This window comes from Plecotus auritus, assembly GCF_963455305.1.
Source record: "Plecotus auritus genome assembly, chromosome: 10".
In the NCBI taxonomy this organism is placed as follows: Eukaryota; Metazoa; Chordata; class Mammalia; order Chiroptera; family Vespertilionidae; genus Plecotus; species Plecotus auritus.
The window spans coordinates 46293823-46315914 of record NC_137785.1 but is presented as its reverse complement, the minus strand read 5'-3'; the positions used below and the strand labels follow the sequence as shown (position 1 = coordinate 46315914).

The 22092-nt window shown below is 41.4% G+C and overlaps 1 protein-coding gene across 1 annotated transcript; it reads right to left on the bottom strand.

Moving 5' to 3' along the window:
• Positions 1-11481: 11481 nt before the first annotated feature.
• On the bottom strand, positions 11482-20956 carry NQO1 (NAD(P)H quinone dehydrogenase 1). The gene is made up of 6 exons (XM_080645818.1): positions 20348-20956; positions 16611-16775; positions 16372-16502; positions 14681-14794; positions 13280-13381; positions 11482-12405 (listed from the first exon to the last, which is right to left on the bottom strand). Exons 1-6 carry the CDS (start codon positions 20352-20354, stop codon positions 12100-12102), a joined length of 825 nt encoding a protein of 274 aa, XP_080501944.1. The 5' UTR covers positions 20355-20956; the 3' UTR covers positions 11482-12099.
• Between the last annotated feature and the right edge of the window lie 1136 nt (positions 20957-22092).

The following is a 22092-nucleotide window of genomic DNA, read 5'->3' as shown; positions in this document are numbered from 1 at the left end:
AAAAAGGAAAATTCAAATAATAACTAAGGCTGTGATTTTTTAAATATAAAAAGCACAGCTTATTGGCCAAAGTGAAGGAATCCTTTTTCAGTTTTTATAGAAAACTGGAGAGGTAGCATTCTGACAAGTAAGCTGTATTAAGAGCTTTACACAGATGAGAGGCTTCTTTATCACAAAGGCAGACAACACACAACTGGGAACAGCTGGAGTGCTATTGATTTTATTTTTCAGATTGTTGTTTAGTTCTCTGTATTTCTGATAAGGAGTTCAGCCATAAGTACATAGAAGAATAATTATCTTGCTCTTTAAAAAGTGAAGGGGATAATATTATGGTAAATTATGTTCCGATGTCCTCCTGCAGTAGTTTAAATTGACACAGCAATTTAAATCTGTTTTCTTCTTAACCCAGTCTTGGGCTGGTTGTTCCCTTTTTATATTCATCTATATTATTCCCCTCCTTTTCACTTTATTTTAGACAATTGGTAAAATATTCCTAGCTTTGTGACCCTGTAGCATCTTAAAGGAAAAGGCCACTTTGACCTGGGGTAACCCAGCAAGTCCTGCAGCACAGGTAGGGGGTGTAAAGAGAGCTGATTTTCAGGAATGAGGAGAGCTGATTCCTGAGAAACAAAAAACAATGCATTTTTCTCCATGAACGGTGCTGTTCTGAAGTCTTCAAATTTTTCCCTCTAATGGGAAACAGTATAAATTTTAATTTTTAAAAGGCAAAGTAAAATTTCTTGAAGCATAACTTCTCCGTGAGCTGCAGTGAGTGTAATTCACTTGTCACCTCAGTGCTTTACAGTTTGAAGTGGTCACTATCTGATGGTTCCCACAAGCCTTAGGCTTTACAGGGTCATGTCATGACTTAAAATGAATAATTAACTTGTGTTACATCTATAGACAGCAAAGTAACACACTCCAGAACTTGTAGTTGTAGCAGTTACACAGTTTTGGGTGTTCTTACCACCCATGGGATGCTTGCTTCTCATTACAACCTGTTGTCTGTGCTTATGTCTTATTTTTCTTTTGGCATGTAGAAAGCTGTTAATACAGTTTAAGGCCAAATCGTGTGTGGCTTCTATATGTAGATAAGATGTTTTGGTATCTTGTCAGTTTCATTTATTTTTTAAGTGTACAAAAAATAGCCTGTTGATTGCTTGTTGAAGGCTATTTTTCTATTTGTTTTTTGTTGTTGTTGTTGTTTTCTATCCTATACATTTAGTTAAACTTAGTGGAATTGTGGTCTTGATTTTGTTTATACAGCCAGATTTTTCCCCTTTTTTGTGTGATCTTCCTTGGTTCTTTGAATGTGCTCTTCTAATGTGTTTTTTTCCTTTTTGTACTCATATATTCTTCCCATCACCCCCAGCCTTCCTTTCTCTCTCTGATTGAGAGGCATTGAATTACGTTTTCAGTAGTACAGGCTTCTTGCCGATATGAAGGGAACTTTTCAGAAAGAGACCTACTCTGGGTCATTTAATTTTGAATACAGTTTTCAATCGTTCAAGTTTTGGATGGTTTATATCTAATGTGTGTTTCATTTTTTTGGAAAGCTATATTTTGTATTTAGGAAATGGTATACTATTTTGCTATTTGTACTGAGTGAGTACATTGGCATAAATATAGAAATTTATATATATACATATATATAAACTATTCTTTTTTGCCACACATTTTTGTGGTAAATTTGTGAGTTTGTCTGATGTTCTACCACAACGTGGCGTCTGATAACAGTGAGGGGGGGGTTTGTTATGTCTTTATTGAGTATTTAAGTATCTTTTAAAACAAATGACCTGTTTATCTGTGGCCATTCCATCAGGCAGTTCTTTGATGTTCCTAGTGGGCTAAAGGCAGCTTACTGTGTGCTTGCTGGATATTTTACTCAGCAAAATGTTAGAGTAAGGAAACCCATCTAGGCAGTTGTGTCAAATGGTGTTTCACAAGAATGAGCCATTCAGTCTTTGCTCACTATATATTTAATATTTTATTATTGTTATTATTATTAATTGGCTTTCTGTGTTCTATGCTTTTTTATTTATAAAGACACTAAAAATGTTTGTAATTTTAATAACATTTTCCCCATCTTGTAATATCCAGAGCTACTTTATAAATTCTCTGAACTGAAAACATTTTCCTCAATATATCTCTTCTCTCCCCACCCCTATCGAGAAAAATTACTCAGTATAGTTCAGGTTATGAGAAAGACCAGCCACACAATCCAGTGCTTCAGTTTTAAAATGTAAAACTCCAACTGCAGAGGGTTAACAAATGCCAGAAAGCTTATCCAGCAAGTATAAAAATAAGTAGAAATAAAATACTGTAAGTTTATTTCTGAGTTTCCTGAATTTTTTTCTAAGAGATTATACAGGAGACTCAGGAAGTCTATTTGTTCACCAAATTCTAATTAGAATGTTAACATTGCTCTATGGATGAAGTGGTGGCAAGAAGACTGGCTGTGTGCTGATTTCTGTTGTTTAGCAAGAGGTTTATCATTGTAAAATGCTGATTGCCAATGCCAAGTCACCAGGGACCAATTTTCTGTTTTATAATATCTAAGTTTAGAACAGAACATATACCTGAATGGTTTGATTGGACAGAAGCAGAAAACCCAGTTTTCATAAAATTTGTGGTTATTTATACAAGGGCTGTGCTATGCTGCCATATTCTTATTCAATAATGATGTTGTTATTTTTTTTTTTAACATTGTTAAATGTTCCTTACCCCTAAAGGTCAATGTTAGGTACAGCATTCTGAATAGACAATTTGGTTACAAAAGTATTTATCTTCTTATTGAAGAGTTAGCTTAGTGGTCAGTGGTTGATACTTGTGCTAATAATACAGTTTCCAGATTACTGTTACAAGTTATTTATGGCAGAAGGTCCTAAGTAAGTTATGAACCACATTTTATTCCTTTGTATTGTTACATTCAATTGTTCTTGCTTTTAGCAACTCACATTAATGCTTGGAGCTTATCTCTGTGTCTGTGTTAGTGTTTGTGTGTGTTTTATTCCTTACTGTCATTCCATTATATATCCACACCACCATGGGAGAAGATAATTAGAAGTCATATTTTGCTTCTGAGCTTTATCATGTTACCTTTGTAGTTAGAGTCATGTTGTTATTTAGCCAAAGCAAATATGTTTTCACCAGTCTCCCTAGAACAGCTTTTTTAGAGGGCTTTGTTTGTTATAGAAGCAGTATTAATGAGGGACCTTTCTTCCTTTTTTCCCTCCTTCCTTCCTTTTTTCCTTTCCTCTCCCCCTCCTCCTCCTTCTCCGCTTCCTCCTCCTCCTCCTCCTCCTCCACCTCCCCTTCCTCTCCCTCCTCCTTCTCTTCCTTTCTGTAATACTATATATGCTATAGTTGGGAATTTCATTATATGTGCATTTCTGGCCCATCAGAACTTCATTTAATCTGCTAAGGGGAAGTAGTGTCCAAGGAAATGAGAAAGTAGTTATAGCTGAGTCCCTCTAGAATTAAGATAATTCCTTTTGACTATTTAAGCCATTCTAGATGCTTGTTTTGGAAAATAAAATCTGTTTAGACTCAGCACTAATTAAAGAACAGAATTAAATGCTTTAATTAATAAAAGTCTCAAATTCAATATGACTTAAAAATATTCACCAGAAGTAACTTGAGAATTTTTCATCTTTCTGGTGAAATTTTCTCTTCCAATATCTGTTTCCTACTTGATTTTTTTAATCAATTGAAAATTATATTAAGACCTGTGAGCTTTACTTAGCTTCATGACCACAGGCTGCATCCCTAACCAAGACAACCATGTTATAGCTGTATGCCTTTGATTATATGCAGGGAGGGACTTAATGAAAGAGAGACTGAATAGTTCAGCAGCTTTATTAGAATAATAACTCAGAGAATATACCCTACTAAGTGGGTTAGTAAAATCTAATAACATGTATAAAAAGGTTTTCTCCTCTGCTTATTTGTATCAGTAGAGCTAAATTGTGGAGATAATGTTCCTAATGTAGTAAATGTCAAAATAATACCTGCAATGTAATTTGTGAATTGTCCCAGCACTGTAATTACTTCTTTAGTCCCCACTGATTTTCATGCCCTTCTAGCCTCACTTATTAATGAAATTATATTTTTATTCTACTTTCTCTTAGACATTTTAAAATTAATATAAATATCTAAATTAAATGAGAGAGTGTCTTTTACCATGATAGTGTCCCTCTTTTTGTAGTTTCCTTTTTCACTATTGCCAAAAATACATACATTATTTTAATAGGTCCCAGTTTGAACTTTTCCACGTAGTCATTCTCTTTTCTTCCTTCCTTCCTTCCTTCCTTCCCTCCTTCCTTCCTTCCTTCCTTCCTTCCTTCCTTCCTTCCTTCCTTCCTTCCTTCCTTTTCTTTTTGAAGATCTAATTGGTTTTATTAAGCAATTCATGAATTGGGCAGCATCCCATCTAGCAACCAGAGGCACTATAAGGGGTTGTGCCAAATGCAAGGTTTTTATAGCTTTTTCTTAACACAGGAAACGACTTTGTAAGTTTCTAACTCCTTTTTGCGTAAGAGTAACAGAAAAGATACATTACCAGAATCATCCCTCTGAGGGAGGGTAAGTAAAAGATTACAGAATTATACTATTTAGGTTTTATATAAATTAACTAAATTTGTCTTCATCTCAGCCAACTAATGATAGGTCTTACCTGAATGCTAATGAGAATTTTACTACCTATGAGACTCCATGCACACAAATGTGTGTAGTTAAATTTCAGGAGGTGTTCAAAGCATCTTCTGTGACCTTTAATTAGATGAGTGTAAACAAGTCACAAACACAGTTTAAATAAAATCTGGTAATGTCAGTTTTTCTAACTAGACAGGGCCAAGTAATTAATTATAGTGCACTTCTTGTTCATCAGAGCCTCAGTATTCTACCTATGAAAAATAGTGTTAAAAGAAATGAAGAAGTTATATTGGCGTCTCTCCAGATCTGAGATCTGAACTGAGTGACCCTCTGGTTTTTGTTAATTTTGCCTCTGTTCCATCCAGCTCCTTGTCATGGTGGTGGTGCCTGAAGAAAGGACCATCAGCAGCAGGTCAGGATAGAATTAGCTTTGGGATGAGCTGCTTTCCTCATGTGAGTATTCCATGGTTGTTAGTGACACTGAAGACTGCAAACATTTATGCAATATTCCTAATACCCTATTGATATTATGCACTTCAATCATTCCAAAGAAGTCAAGAATACTGTATAGTGATGATTCCTTCTTAATGAATACATCTTAACTATTTAGAATATTTATGTCCCTTTTTATTTTGGACAGTAACTTAGTATAAGTGTTATGTGAATATTTTCTAAAATGACTATAGTAGGACTTAGACTTTGAAATGTAATTGACTATAAGGGGAAATGATTACACTTCAGAAAATCATTTTAGAAACATTAAAATGATCAGCTTGCTAATCTATATGTTTGAGAGTTAATTAAACCCAGCCCTCTTCCTATATATTTTATGTCATGTACATAAGAACATTACAGTATATAGTTTTCTACATATATAATATGTATAATCCAGTGGTTCTCAAAATATGTCCTTAGCCTACCAGCTAACATCAGTATCACCTGGGAACTAGTTAGAAATGCAAATTCTTAGGGCCTCTCCCAGACACACTAAATCAGAAACTCTGGAGTGGGGTTCAGCAGTCTGTGTTTTAACACCCTCCAGGTGATTCTGGTGCATGGGTAAAGTTTGAGAACTATTGGTATAAACTATTTACAATAAGATCTAGAAAGCTGTTTTTTTCCCTACTCATATAGAGAGTTATACTTTGTTCTCTATGTACATTCAGCTTGACCTGGTTATTCATAATCCTTTATTGGCAATGATAACTTATTCTCCATACTGCTTAAAGTATATTTTATGTATATATACAATTAGTCTAGTTATTGATAATTCATTTAACTTAGTTGGGCATATTCCTACCACTTACTAAAAAGTTTACATTAAGTGACTGATTTAAAGATATAGGTGCAATGTTTTATATTTCTTTTAATTGTTATGACATTTAAGTAGCTAATATAATTGACAGGTGCTAAATTGTTCTGTTTATGCATAAAATGGGTACATTGTGGGCAGTGATAATATAAGCTTTTTTTTTTCATTGCCTCTTATTTACCAGCAGACAACAATTTTGGTGTGGCTAGGCCAACTCTCAGAACAAATTTGTCATTCCTATATTTATATTTGTATCTGAGATACTAAACAAGATGGCTGGCCAGATCAACAAAGCACCTTATTTAATTTCTTTTTTTGAATACATGAAAATTCTTTAAAAGTAGCTTGCTTAGTATGAGAACTGCTGCAGTAGAGTTATAACTATCCTTGGAATTTATGCTTCAGACAACAATTATTTACTAAAATAAATCTTAAGACAGTAATGCATTATATAATTTGGGCATTTCTCCCTTGTCAATGTATGCACCATGGTAAATATAAACTAACCACCACAAGTCAAGTGATTTATTCATTCATTTTCATCTTCCTGTGTAATTTAATACCTCTGTAATTGTTCTAATCTTCCTCCCGCTGTTTACAAATCGATTAATTAACTCATGAAAGAAAAATGCACATTTCAAAATAAAACTTATTTTATACTCTATAAAAATCACACTGCTTAATACTAGCAGTGGAAATGTAAGTGGCTTACTCTACAAACTATGGTGCTGGCAAATACATAGGCAAACTGTTGGGAGATGCTCTAGCTACATTCCTCCTTTCTTGTTCCCTTTCCTCTCTCTCCCCCACTTGATTGCTTAATAGTATTCCTGTACCCAGAACACTCTACCATAATTCTCTTTGACTTTAACTTGTAATATCTCTTTTAAAAGCCCATATTTAAGCCTCATATCACCCCTGCTCTTTTTTCCCCCAGAAGTAATTTGCCTGATTTGAATAGCTCATGGGGATCACTTGTTATTTTAGCTAATGAACCTCAGGACAGCACACACACATATACACACACACACCCCATCTCAGATGTTTGAGAATGGGATTGGAATCAGACTAATGTGTCCAATAAAGAGCTGTCCTGCACTGAAGTGATAATGACTTTAGGGACTACAAACTGATTCCAATGACATTCAGCTCATTTCTTTTCATCTAATGAATGTATCTTCTCACCTTGTTCCCTTCTAGTTGATAAGCTCCAAGTAGTTGCTAATTTTTTGACAACTTTTACTTCGTCTTTTTAATAAATACATTACAGTATTTCATTAACCTGTTCTCAAGTGGTTTAGCTACCATTCTGCCATTTAAATTTTATCTGCTTGAGCACACCGATCAACCACTGAACTGCCTTCTTCCGTTGTCCTGCAGTGACTGTTTGGTGTACGTGGCTTTCCGAGTTGGGGTGGCAGAGCACTGACACCAGGTGTTTTCAGTTTGTTCTCTGGGGGAATTTTTTTTGCATCTATGTTTTTAGCTATCTGTGATAACTTGTTAAATATTAAAAAGATATTTTGCTTCTATTGAACATTTGTATACTCGCAACTATATTTCTGTAAACAGCTGCAGTCAAAAATAAAAAAATTGGAAGTTTTCATTTTGCAGTTGGTAACTGTCTTTTTTTCCTCAAACCTTGTGGACGAACTCGTATCCATAAATGTCATTTTTGAGCAGCATAATGCCATTTTGCTGAAATTATAAAATCATTAGGAAAAGGTATGAAATATAGAAATATTTTCAAGTAGTTATTTTGTGCCTACTGTTAGTGTATAAAGTGCTTAGTGTGATCAATTTTTTTGTTTGCTTTACCGAGTTTAAATGTTTCATGCTTATTAAAATAGAACATACACGTAGCAAATCATGTAGCATGGAGGTGCTTTTGAGAACATTAAGTCTCCCTAGCCTTCAGTCCCACATCCAAAAGTAATCTCTTTTTATTCTATTGGCAGTTATTTCCACATGTATAAATTAGTGTTTACCAGAATGTAACATATAACATCATATCACTCAAAATGATTTTAGGTGATACATGGGAAACATTTTTTTAAAACATAATATATGTTTTAATGTACATTAGAAAAAATATAATGTGTACACCTACTAGACTATAGGGAGATAGGAATCAAATTAAAGAAAAATATTAAGACTTGGCTGGTGTGGCTCAATTGGTTGAGCACAGTCCCATGTACCTAGAGGTTGTCAGTTCAATTCTCAGTCATGGCACATGCCCAGGATGCAGACTTGATCCCCAGTAGGGGGTGTGCAGGAGGCAGCCAATCGATATTTCCCTTCCTCTCTCAAATCAATATATATATTTTTAAATATATTAAACATCCAGGCCGACGTGGCTCAGTGGTTGAGCTTTGACCTATGAACCAGGAGATCACAGTTTTATTCCTGGTCAGGACACATGCCCGGGTTGCAGGCTAGATACCACAGATTGTACACTGATCCATGATTCTCTCATCATTGATGTTTCTATCTCTCCCACTCCCTTCCTCTCTGAAATAAAAAAATATTTACATTTAAAAAATATATGTTTAATAAACAAATACTAATACAGATGATATATATATTGAATATGATATATAAGAAACGTATTTTAGTACTGCTTTAGACAGTGTGTTGGTTCTGCATTTTTTATTTTTAGGGAGGAAGAGAGAGAGAAAGAGAAACATCGATTGGTTGCCTCCTGTATGCACCCTGACTGGGAATTGAACCTGCAATCTAGGTATGTGCCCTGACCAGGAATCGAACCCACAGCCTTTTTGGTTTAGAGAAGTGGTTCTCAACCTTTCTAATGCCGCGACCCTTTAATACAGTTCCTCATGTTGTGGTGACCCCCAACCATAAAATTATTTTCGTTGCTAGCGGTTCTCAACCTGTGGGTCGCGAGCAGGGTCGCCTAAGACCATCAGAAAACACAGATATTTACATGACGATTCATAACAGTAGCAAAATTACAGTTATGAAGTAGCAACGAAAATAATTTTATGGTTGGGGGTCACCACAACATGAGGAACTGTATTAAAGGGTCGCGGCATTAGAAAGGTTGAGAACCACTGGTTTAGAGGATGACACTCAACCAACTGAGCCACAGGGCCAGGGCAAAAGTGACTGAATTTTTAACATATCCAAATGTATCTAAATGAATTGTCACTTTAGGAGGATTAAGTTAATTTTATATTAAATAAATTGCATATATAATTTATTTCAACAATGTTGCCAACATTCAAAATATGTTTAAAAGTTGTCTTCTTTTGGCTATTGACTTTAACAGCACTGGAAAGAGGATTACCAAATGAAATTTAATAACTAAATATCAAAAATACTTTGGTCCAGCCCTAGCCAGTTTGGCTCAGTGGATGGAGCATCGGCCTGCGGACAGAAAGGTCCCAGGTTCGATTCCGGTCAGGGGCACATTGCCTGGGTTGCGGGTTCGGTCTGACGTGCAGGAGGCAGCCAATCAATGATTCCCTCTCATCATTGATGTTTGTATCTCTCTCTTCCTCTCCCTTCCTCTCTGAAATCAATTTTTAAAAAATACTAGAAAAAAATACTTTGATCCAGTAAACAACATATGTGGGCAAAAGACTGATCTGAAGATGAGACTGCAGAGGCCACCAGAAAAGCTGATGCAGTCCTGGTGTATGTAATCCAGATCACAGCATCCAGAGCAAGGGAAGTAGTTGTCCTGTTGTACTCCTGGCCGGTACAAGTACTGCTCTGTCATCTTAAAAGGAACAAATCTCAGCAGCTATACTCAGACCTATAAGAACTGAAATACCATTTATCCTGCTTGTGACACACAGGAACTCTAGCAGAACAAAAGCATCTACAGTCTCACAACAGCAACACTGAATGGTCTTGTTCTGAGGAAGAGGTATTAATTGCTACTCTCGCGCTCTATTTCATGGTACCATTGTCCCTGCTTTTACTGAGGCAGTATAATGTAACTAGAGGCCCGATGCACTAAGTTTGTGCAAAGAGTAGGCCTCCCTTACCCCAGCTGCCAGCACCGGCTTCTCTTGGCACCCGGGACCCAGGCTTCCCTCCAAGCCCCGGCTTCATCCAGAAGGTCGTCTGGAAGGACATCCAGTCTAATTAGCATATTACGCTTTTATTATTATAGATATTTTAAAGCATAGGCTCTTCTTTAGGTGGAATTTTGGCCCCTACACCTATTTAACCTCTCTATTCCTCAATTTCTTACCTATAGCGTGGAAACAAAAATTGGACTCTCTTCAGAGTTTTTTCAAGAATTAAGTAAATTAATCCATGTGAAATTACTTAGTTCCTAGCACACATAAAGGCCTAATAAGTGTTACCTTGTGTTATTATTACTAGGCCTGTTACTACTCTGTTCTTCTGTCCCTTGTGCACTGGATCCCATATCCTTTTGTCTTTTCAAAGACATGTTCCTTTAACTGTCCCCTTTTTCCAACATCAAAACCTTCTCTCTCTCTGAGTCATTCACTCTGGCACATAAATGTCCCTTATCTCTTAGAATATCAAATAAATAACTCCATGAGAGTAGGCACTTTGCTGCATCCCCAGTACCTAGAAGGGTGCCATGCCCATTGATTGAATAAACCTAAATAAATCGGGCAAATCAGAATAAATACTTCCCCTTGGCATGTGTTTCCTGCATTCTGTTTTTCTTGATTTCTACACCACTCGATTATTTCCGGGATCTCTTTAAATGTGTGTCATTACCAGTCAGTAGGAAGCAGCCCTATTAGGCAAACTCTCAAGCCAAGTCACCTGACACGCTCTGACCATCATTTATTACTGAATTCTCTCACCCCGTCTTCCGCAGTAGATTCAGTTTTTGCCTGAACGCCTCTCTAACTTCACTGAATCTAGAATGTGGGTTTGTTTTGCAGAAATGGATTTTATTTCCTTTGGGACTTTTAGAAACATACACAAAGTGAGGAGAAGGCAAAGGAAAATATTTTCACCAAACTGAAGCACCAAGCCATCTGTAATTGTGGATATTGTAAAAGGAAAAAATACCCAGTGACCTGGCAACTGAGGTTCTCTGGCGCCTGGCGCCATCCTCTCCGTGGCAGGTATGCAGCTGGTCCCAGTTTCAGGCCACCTTGTTTTGCATCCTTTGTTGTTTTCTTGCCATGCACCACAAGAGGGCAGTCTTTCATCATACTCTACTTGAATTATACCAACTGTGTGGCGCTACACTTAACAATTTCAATGTGAAATTAGAATATTGTGCCAAAATTGTTCACCAAAGTAAAATGAAACACAGGCTTACAATTTTATCCCAAAAGTCATGTGACCAAAATACATCCTTAAACGGAAAGTCATCAGTTTAGCAATGATATAGGAAAAAACTTTCCACGTGGTTTTATAGATCACATATACAGCAGTGTTTGTAGAACGATATTTTTAAGAATTGGGGCACTCTTTCCTTTTTTGAATTCATTCATTGTGGGAAATTGTAGTACACAGATGTGTTGTTTTATCTCTGCAGGCATGAAATTAGAAGATTGAGGCAAAGGAGACTTTTATTAGCTTTTCATCTCAAGGTACCTGGGAGTACTGTATACAAACAATGGAAGTTAAAGGAAGAGAAACACTCAGATTAGGCTTATCAGTCACTATGTAGTAATTAAAACCAATGTATATCACAAACAAATACAGATTATTAACTAAACAAGTCCCTTAGGTCTGACAGATTCAGTCATTGCTTTCTCTGGGCAATTCCCTTTTGCTGCAAACCACAGAGAGATAATTAAAAGAAAAATAGATCATTGAAGAGTTGGATGTTTTATAGCCAGATTTAACCCTAAAAGTGTGTCCCTAAGAGAAGGATTAAATTGTATACAGGACCTTAAAGAATACTTTCTAGCACCTTTCTATACCTTTGCCCTGCTTTATATTTTAAATGTCCTCTTGAGCCTAATCAAATTTTGCCATGATAGCAATTGTAAAAATCAGTTATGTTTAAAAAAAACTATCGAAAAATGTATGAATAGTCTAATCTCTCTTACATTCATTCCTCGTGGAAAAAGAAAAGCACACACAAATCTTAAAAACTAAAGGAAGCCTGAACAGGAAACCTAGACTTGGCTGCATTTTAGAAGGAAATCAAGCCTTTGTGAGTCTTATTTTCTGGCCTTGATCTGGTTGTCAGTCGGGATGGACTTGCCCAAGTGATGGCCCACAGAAAGGCCACACTTCTTAGCTTTCTGCTCTTCCTGGACCTCCTTTTTCAATAAGAATCCTGCCTGGAAGTTTAGGTCAAAGAAACTACTTGGAGCAAAATATAGTGGAGTCTCATCCCAGATATTCTCCAGGCGTTTCTTCCATCCTTCCAGGACCTGAAGTCGGGCATCTGCGGGAATGTGCCCAATACTGTATGTCAGTTGAGGTTCTAAGACCTGGAAGCCACAGAAATGCAGAGTGCCACTCTGGGGATACACAAAGCACAAAGGTGAGTCACTACAAACCCCGGACAGTCTGCACCATCTACAAACCACAAAGGTTTATCTGGGCTTTCCAGTAAGACACTGACGTGGAGGCGGAGGCACCCTGCAGAAGCAGTTCAGAACTGGATTCTCTGACCTTCTGCTCCCAGACCTAGCTGCCTGTTACCTCTTTTAGCCTCTTCAGCTGTGCTTTTCTGCGTGTGAATAAAACCTTGGACCTGTGCCAGCCTAGGATCCTCTGCCAGAAGGTCGGAAGTTCTGTTCCATAAGGGAGAGTTGCAGCTGCTTGGCAGCCGCTCCCTGCCTGCTGCTTCCTGCCTCTCCATAGAACTAGATGAATCTTAACAAATGGTGCTTATCATCCATTCTCCAATAGTAATATTAACTCTCCAACATTATAGGTGGCCACCTCATTTGCTCTTCTCTCCACCCCTCTTCCTTAGAAGAGATTATCTTGAGAGCCCAGTGACCACCAAAAAGCATACTTCAGACTTCAGTGTTATTCACTGAACTAAAGCATTTCTTAAATTGGGGTGGAGGGCACTCTAATAGTCTGTGAGACTATTCTTGGAGAAGGGTAGGAAGACTGGAGAGTTGTCAGTCCTCTGGAGAGAATCAGACCATGTGGCTGCACTAGTGCTCGGTTAGGAGAGGTGTGTGAACACGTGCACACGGGTTTTTCTGTAAGCACAGGGGCCTGGGGAGACAGGTAAGTCTTAAAAGGAAGCTCCCTGTAGTTCTGAACCATTACTATGCTTTCACCTCAGGTCTGTTTTCAGTTGTTATCTTGAGGATCTGGACCCCATAGAAAGCTCAATTAGGTAATCCCCCAGAAGGTTCACTGAAAATGAGGTACCTGAATTGGCCAGAGAATGATATTCATGTCCCCGTGGACTCCCTGCAGAGAGTACATGGAGTCGCTGCCACCAGTGGTGAAGGACAGCACTGCCTTCTTATTCTGTAAAGAAAAGGCATCACCCTGAGCATCTCCTTGGCGACAGGGAGCTAATGAAACAGCCCCAGGGAGGACACACACAGCTGCCCATCTGCTGTTGATGTTACTTCATACGCTGACTCCTCTGAGCCACTCAGTATGACTCTGCAGAAGTACCTGTCTGGAAGGCGGTACCACAGACAGACATGTGAGCAGGGGCAAGCCAAGGTTCCGTACTCCTGGGTGTGGCAGATCCGGGGAGATTGTCATGAAAATGCAAAATCAGTGTTGACTGCTGGTGCCTAGGAGTTATTTGTTTACTGTTTTATTCTGTCTCCCTACAGTGCTAGGCACAGATCTAGGCATGTAATCTAGAAGGTCTCAAAATGCTTCTTGTGTAGTATTTGCATCTCTGAAAAATGAAGACAGACTATTTATTTTTACTATGGAACGTTTCAAACAGAAAGAAAATAGTACAACTGACCCTTGAACAATGCAGGGGTCAGGGGTACTGCCCCACACCGTCAGAAATCTACATAATACTTTGCCTGACCAAAAACGTGACCACTAGCCCTAGCCGTTTGGCTCAGTGGATAGAGCGTCAGCCTGCGGACTGAAAGGTCCCAGGTTCGATTCCGGTCAAGGGCATGTACCTTGGTTGCGGGCACATCCCCAGTAGGGGGTGTGCAAGAGGCAGCTGATTGATGTTTCTCTCTCATCGATGTTTCTAACTCTCTATCCCTCTCCTTTCCTCTCTGTAAAAAATCAATAAAATATATTTTAAAAAAAAAAAATCAATAAAATATATTAAAAAAAAAAAAAAAGGTGACCACTAATAGCCTCCTGCTGACTGGAAGCTTTACCAATGGGAACAGTGGATTAACACATATTTTGTATGTTACATGTATTTATACTGTATTCTTAAAGTAAGCTAGAGAAAATAAAATGTCATTAAGAAAACATAAGGAAGAGAAAATACATTTATAATATTTATTGGGGAAAAAATCCGCATATAAGTGGATCTGTGTAGTTCAAACCCATGTTGTTCAAGGGTCAACTGTATAATGATGCATCTACCACCCAGCTTCAACCCTCGGCAGATCGCCAATCTAGTTTTATCTCATCCCCTTACCTCTCTTTTCCCTGGGGTATTTTAAAACAAATCCTACACATTATGTCAAAATGTCTGTTAAAACTTAATTACGCATCTCTTCCTAAGGGACTTGGAGCCGGACTGTAGCATCTAATTGTGCTCGAAACTCTGCCTCAGGACCGAATCTCCCCAGCACCCAGCTGTTAGAAAAAACAGAACCATCCACCTACCCGGAAAGGTCCCTTGTCATACATGGCAGCGTATGTGTAAGCAAACTCCCCGATGAGCACTCGCTCAAACCAGCCTTTCAGGATGGCAGGGACTCCAAACCACTGCAGTGGGAACTGTGGAAGAAATGACAAAGGTCAGGTCGGGACAGCCCCAGCACAGAAGAAGGCTCGGGTCCTCACTGAGGGCGAACCTTTCTTCAGGCCCATATCATTCCTTCTGGAGGGGACAGTGCATTTAGAGACAAGAATCACCTTTTGTCAGTCAGCCTGACACTCCAGTTTCTACCTAAAGGTACAAATGTTGGGTAGGTCTGAAGAAGGCCACATGCAAATATTTGTTTCTATGAAATCATGTTTGCAATGCAGTTTAGACAGCAAGGACTCCAGACCAACGTGTGATACCTAATATTTCTCAAGTGCTTGTTTTAAAGGTTTGGCAGCAAAAATATGAAGCAGCCCTAGCTGGTTTGGCTCAGTGGATAGAGCGTCGGCCTGTGGCCTAAAGGGTCCCAGGTTTGATTCCAGCCAAGGACACAGGCCTGGGTTGCGGGCTCGACCTCCCCCCGCCCCCAGAAGGGGGCAGGAAGGAGGCAGCCAATCAATGATTCTCTCTCATCATTGATGTTTCTATCTCTCTGTCCCTCTCCCTTCCTCTCTGAAGTCAATAATTTATTTTTAATGAAGCATGTACCTTGTGCTCACAAATGTAAAATCCTATCAGTTAGAATAAACAGAACCACTCAGATTTGCAAACAAATGATCAGTGTGACAAAGGTTTACCAGGGAATTTCCAGGAGAAAGTCTTGTTGGGACTTTTGTCCTGATAAAAGCAGAGCAAGAACTATATCAGTATTTCTTTTCCTTGACTCATGATTTAAAGGCAATGGCAATGGAACAAGCCCACATGGAAAAAATCTAGGACACAGAAGGAATTTGTAGGAATTGCTAGCGCTCTCTTTGAAGGATTGCTGACCTACAGAAAAGGGGCTAAGGAAATAGGGTTTTAGAACAGAAAGGACACCGGATTGAAAGTGAGTTGTGTTCTCACCCTGAATCCGTCACACACGTGATGCCTTACCTATGCCACACAAACCCCAGACCACCTCTAAATTTCATTTGCTTCATCTATAAAAGGTGGGGCTTGAATGATCTCTAGCAGGGTTTCCTAGTCTTACATTTATGACTCTCCCACTGACAGGGACCAGCTCTGCAGCTTTTAGGAAGAACGGATAGGTAGGGTGTCTAGGCAAGTAGATTAGCTTCCCTTGGATGTGCTGCAGTCAGAGTTGAAAATAGACGTGGTTGGCTTGCAGGGTTTTAAGAATTGACTCTCCCTCAAGTTGTTTTTGGAGAAGTGATATGAATTAAAGCCCTCCTTCCCAGGACACGTTATTCCCATGTTGAAAGGCTATCATACATAGTACACTGATTTCTCTAGAACTAGACTTTTCCTGTCATCTGTCAGGAAACTGTTACAATAAACACACAGTGCTTACATTGCCCTTTAGTATGTTGCTATTTTGGGGTGACAACTTGCACAGGGAGGCAACTGATCAATGTTTTTCTTTTTCTCTCTCCCTCCCTCCTCTCCCCAATTCCTCTCTCTCAAATTTATAAAAAACATATCCTCAGGTGAGGATTTAAAAGAAAGAATTCAAGTGTCCCGACACCCTTCTGATGTCCTACCACACCTGAAAAATCGCAAGGTCTGCAGCTTCCAGCTTCTTTTGTTCAGCCACAATATCTGGGCTCAGACGGCCTTCTTTATAAGCTAGAGCAGACTCGGCAGGATACTTAAAGTTCTCGGGGTCCTTCAGTTTACCTGCAGAGAGGAGAAAGAGGGGGTGAGGCCTTGGGGCCAAGGTGGGACCAGAGAACCCACGGGCAGGAAGTTCCACAAAGACCTAACTAAAGGGGGAGCGGCTCCTACCTGTAATGTCCTTTCTGGAGATGACGGGATTGAAGTTCATGGCGTACAGGTCCGACACAGTGACTTCCCATCCTTTCCTCTTCAGAGCCTCTACAGCCGCTTCCTTCATGGCGTAGTTGAAGGATGTCCTCTCTGAGTGAGCCAGTACAATCAATGCTTTTCTGCCTATTTTGACACACCCAAAGCATATGGTAAAAAATGAGTTACCAGCCTGATGGATTGTCAAAACAACTTAGGGCAAGCAACATCGAGGGCTATCAAGATTGCAGGAACACTGGCACATTTCCAGCGGGAATATCAATGGCCTCGGCCTTTAAGGAAGTCATCAGGTTGAAGCTCTTAAAATTTTAAAGGCACATAAACCTTTGATCTAGCCCTCCAACCTCAGGGACTCTGTTCTCCAGACTGAAAGCATCAGGACACAGGAACAAGGATGTGTACTGTGCCATTCTTTCCATTGGCAAAAATCAGAAATAACCCTATTTTCTATTTTGGGGGGAGCATTTAAATAAATTATGGTATATGCATTCTACAGAATATTATGCTGTTAACTGGAATGAGCCCTAGCTGGTTTGGCTCAGTAGATAGAGCATCAGCCTGTGGACTGAAGGGTCCCGGGTTCAAGTTCAGTTAAGGGCACATACCCAGGTTTCGGGCTTGATCCCCGGTAGGGCCATGCAGGAGGCAGCCAATCAATGATGTCCTCTCTCTCTCCTTTCCTCTCATCATTGATGTTCTCTCTTTCTCTCTCCTTTCCTCTCTGAAATCAAAATTATGTTAAAGAAGAAAAAAAAAAAGAATGAGTTAATTACTATATATACAGGGACCCAGAAAGATATCCAGGATATATTAACTGATAAAATGAAGTGAATATGAATCCATTTTTATTTTTTAAAAAAGAAAGAAACTACATATAGGTTGTCCCCAAAAAATGTAACACAGTTTAACAGCTGACACCTGTTAAATGGAAATGAAATATCTCTATATATAAAACCCTAATATGCAAATAGACTGAACGATGGAAAAACCGGACAACCGGTCACTATGACGTGCGCTGACCACCAGGGGGCGTGCGTGGAACATGGCGGGCGTCGGCAGCAGGCAGCAGAGCACAAAACATGGCTGACATCAGCTGCAGCGGGATGGTGGAGCAGATGAGCGGGGACGCCAGACACGGCGGGGCGCTGATGGCTGTCATCGGAGTGAGCCTTTGGGGGTTACTGAAAATTCTTTGCTCCCATGTGCTGTGGTCCCGCAGGGTGCTTGCACCTGCAGCCGGCGCTGGCCCCGCTTGCATCCGCTGTTGGCGCCAGAGCCACCACTCACACCCACTGCCGGCACCGACCTCGTTTGCACCCGCTGCCGGCAGCGCCAGTCCCGATCACTCAGCGCCGTCAGCAGGTCAGCAGGTGCAAGCAGCGGCTGCCGCCCCAATTGCCCCTGAGGGCTTCTCCACCTCCCCCTGCTCCTGAGGGGCGGTCAGGGCAGCAGCTGCAGCTCACACCCGCTGATGGTGCAGAGCAATTGGGGCTGGCACTGGCAGCGCATGGGAGCGGCGGCAGGAGTGGGGCTGCCAGCAGACGGGACCGGGGGAGGGGGGCCTGCGGCGGGAGGGGCCGGGTGGGGGCAGGGGCCGGGGGCGCGGAGGATGGGACGAGACCCGCCCCTGTGCCCACCTCAGCCTCATGGCCCACAGTTCCTTTCAAAGTGCACGAATTCGTGCACTGGGCCCCTAGTATTTTAATAAATACTGCCTTTATAGTTATTCAAAATGTGTGTATACATTTTTGGAGACACCCTGTACATGCAGGTAGATTTGCACTATATTGGTATGAGGGGAAAAAGAGTGGAATGATCATACGAAACTATTAATAGTTTTCTTAGATAAGAGATGACAAAGGGGTCGAGGGGAAAGAGGAACTTTTTCTTGGCCACATCTGTATTAGTGAAGTTGTTAGAATAAGCATTATTTACTTTTGCAATAAGGCTGCTTATTTTGTGCTCCGCACTGCTCTAAGTGCTTTGCACTCTTTTTTCCATTATCACGGTAACCCTCAGAGGAAGATACAATTAGTATCCCCATATTATGGATGAGAAAACCGATGCATACAGAAAAGTAAAGCGAGTTATTACCCGAATTTACATAGTACGTGGGGAAGCTGGAATAATTTACAAGTGTAGAGACATAAATGAATCCATGCTACAATGTGGAGGGAGCAGGGAGGAGTACCCGGGACAGGAAGTTCACCACCACCATTTCTCCTACATTGGTGCCCCTGTCTCATATCTTGCTAATGCTTAACAGGGGCGACCGTGGGTGGAGCTCGGAGAGAAAGCACCTGCAACTGTTTTGTCTTGTTTGAAGAAAATGAACTAGAAAAGCACATTTAAGCCTTCAGTTCTCTGCCTGCTTTCATTATGAGCCACACCTGCATAGGCGGCGCCTATGAGGTTAAATTCAGCCAGGTGTGCGCTTCAGGCCTCTGAACGCCAAAAAAGAGGGTCTCCCAGCTTGGTCCTGGCATGTCCGACTCTATAAGCCCTGATGTGGTGGGATATAAGTTTGATGAGGATTTAAATGCTATGAGAGTGATTTATCTGCTTTGAAAGGCCTGGGAAAATGGAATTTCTGAAGTTGCCCCCACCGCCTTCCTTATCAACTCGTGGACTGAACACTCCTGGGAGAAAGGTGAGTACCTTAAGCGCTGACTCCCCTTTTCTTTGCGGTCTACCTTTGCATTAGTCACATGCAAAGTGTTTGCTGAACACTGCTTTGTCCGTTTTTATTCCCTTGGCTTACTTGTTATCAATATACACATTATTTACTTCTTATCAATATTAACAAGCATTTCCTAAGTAGTAAATCATAAAGCTGCTTCCCAGAAAAGGAGAAAGTCAGGAGATCTATGCCTTGCTTTAGCTATAGACATGCCTATTACCATAAAACACAAAAACAAAAACAAAGAAAAGACACAAACAGGAAGGATATGTTTGCAAGAAATACAGCTGCCCTGGCCAGGTAGCTCATTTGCTTAGAGTGTCATCCCCATATGCCTAACTTGGATCCTGGTCAGGGCACATACAAGAATCAACCAGTGCGTGCATAAATAAGTGGAACAACAAATGAATGTTCTCTCTCTCTCCCTCTTTCTCTCTCTCGCTCCACCTCTCTCTCTAAAATAAAAAAGTAAAAAAAAAAAAAAAAAAAGAAAGAAAGAAAAGAAGAATTCACCCAAAGAGAGATGATAAAACACCTAGACAAACAGCCAGTTTGCATTAGCCTCATAGGAGAAGCAAGGGACAAAGTTCCACGGGGAAGCGGTGAGCTTCAGGGCCGGCCGAGGACAAAGGCTTCAGAAGGGGCTGCTGTGGGGACTGAGTCTCGTGGGACACGACCAGCGCCTGTAGTGTAATGTCGGCCGCCCGCACGCCGTTCTGCTGACGGAAGCGAGCACGGCTAACACCGCTGAGGACACCCTGGCGGACGCCTCTCCCTGCCCTGGTTCATCTGCAGACCTCGGTAGGGGGTCGACTTCCCGAAACGCCCACCCGAATTTACGGGGGTGGGTGGCACAGAAACAGGAGCTCCCCTCGCCCGGCGTCTGGTCAGGGCTCATCCCAGGACCCTAAGGCCTTCACTTCTCCAGTTCTGAGTCAAGAAAGAGAACTCGGGGCCGAGCCCCTCCGTCTCCAGCCGAGGAGCGGGGCGGGCGCTGCGGGCTCCGCGGGGCACTCACCAGCCATGGCTCCACGGTGCGCTGAGCGGCGGGGCTGGTGGCTGCGGCAGGGTCTCGGGAGGCTTGGGGGTGCTGCCAGCCGCGCTGAGGCTGCTTGATATCTGGCCTGGCCCAGCCCGGCCACTCGGGCCAGGTACCCAGCAAAGGCGGGGCCCTGGGGTGCAGGGCGGAGCTCGCGGAGGCTGGGGTTCCAGGAAGGAAAGGGGCGTCTGGAGCCTGGAGGAGGGACCTCGGGACCTGGAAGAAGGGTGCCCTGGGGGTGGGAGGTGAGAGGGTCTCCTGGGTCTGGGTGGGAGTGGGAGGTGTGCCTATCTGGCCACAGTCCTGCCACCGCCTTGGGACACGGCAGGATGTTCCTGGCGGCGCCCCGGGCTCGGTGGGCGCGCCTTCTGGCCTCTGTCCCGAGGGAAACTGCCCCGGCGCCTGGATTGGGGAGCCGAAAGGGAGGTGCGCGCGACCGCGGCCCTTCAGCTTCAGATTCGCTGACTCACTGTGACTTGGGGTTTGGGTATTGAGGGCAAAGGCGTACAAATCTGAGGCCGCCTGGGATGCTTGCTGCGGAGAAAGCGTTTCTTCCTTTGCGAGGCCCGGATGCTGCACTTGGAGCTGTGTGTGCCCCTCATAATCCGGGAACTAAGCGCCCCCCCCCCCCCCCACTTGGTGTAACTGAACAGAACAGAGTAAAAAGTTGTATCTGCAAAATTCAAATTATCTTAGAGTCTTCATCCTCCAGAACAGAGAGGAGACATACTGTCAAAAGGTGAAGGGAAAAGAAATAGAACTTCAAAGTGTAGCGATCCGAAAAATTACTAATGATAAATAAATTTCATCGCGGGGACGGCGGTGGGGAGTGCGCAGGGTCCTTAGGGAGAGGTACCTGGGGGCACAATTGAAGGGAGTGTCAGAAAGCTCAAGAATCAGAATAAAGAATCCTTTAATGCAGTGGTCGGCAAACTCATTAGTCAACAGAGCCAAATATCAACAGTACAATGATTGAAATTTCTTTTGAGAGCCAAATTTTTTAAACTTAAACTTCTTCTAACGCCACTGCTTCAAAATAGACTCGCCCAGGCCGTGGTATTTTGTGGAAGAGCCACACTCAAGGGGCCAAAGAGCCGCATGTAGCTCGCGAGCCGCAGTTTGCCAACCACGGCTTTAATATTATGTTTTCCAAAACCAATTTGCTGGAAAAGTCATGCTGGACAAAATATACAAATGTTAAAAAGGCAGGATTAGGTAATAGTGCCAAGTCATGCTGACTCTAAAGCAAAAGGAGAAATCAGTTCATTCTGATTATGTTGTTAAAAACTGAGTAAATGTTAAAGATCTTATTGGCTTTACACAACAATTTATGCGTCAGTCAGCATCCAGGCTGGCAGATGTAAAGGAGTTCACTGGAGCTGTACAAAACCAAAGGCTTTTTTTAGGCAGAAGGGAGCGGGAACAAGGAAGTTAGATGAGGCAAAAACGCCAGCTGGTTATTACAAAGTTAGCTTCCTTTGGCAGGGGTCTACCAGGCAGGTCACATAAGCAGGGCGGATCAGGCAATTCTTTTTTTTTTTAATATATTTTATTGATTTTTTTTTTTTACAGAGAGAAAGGGAAAGGGATAGAGAGTTAGAAACATCGATGAGAGAGAAACATCGATCAGCTGCCTCCTGCACACCTCCTACTGGGGATGTGCCCGCAACCAAGGTACATGCCCTTGACCAGAATCGAACCTGGGACCCTTCAGTCCGCAGGCC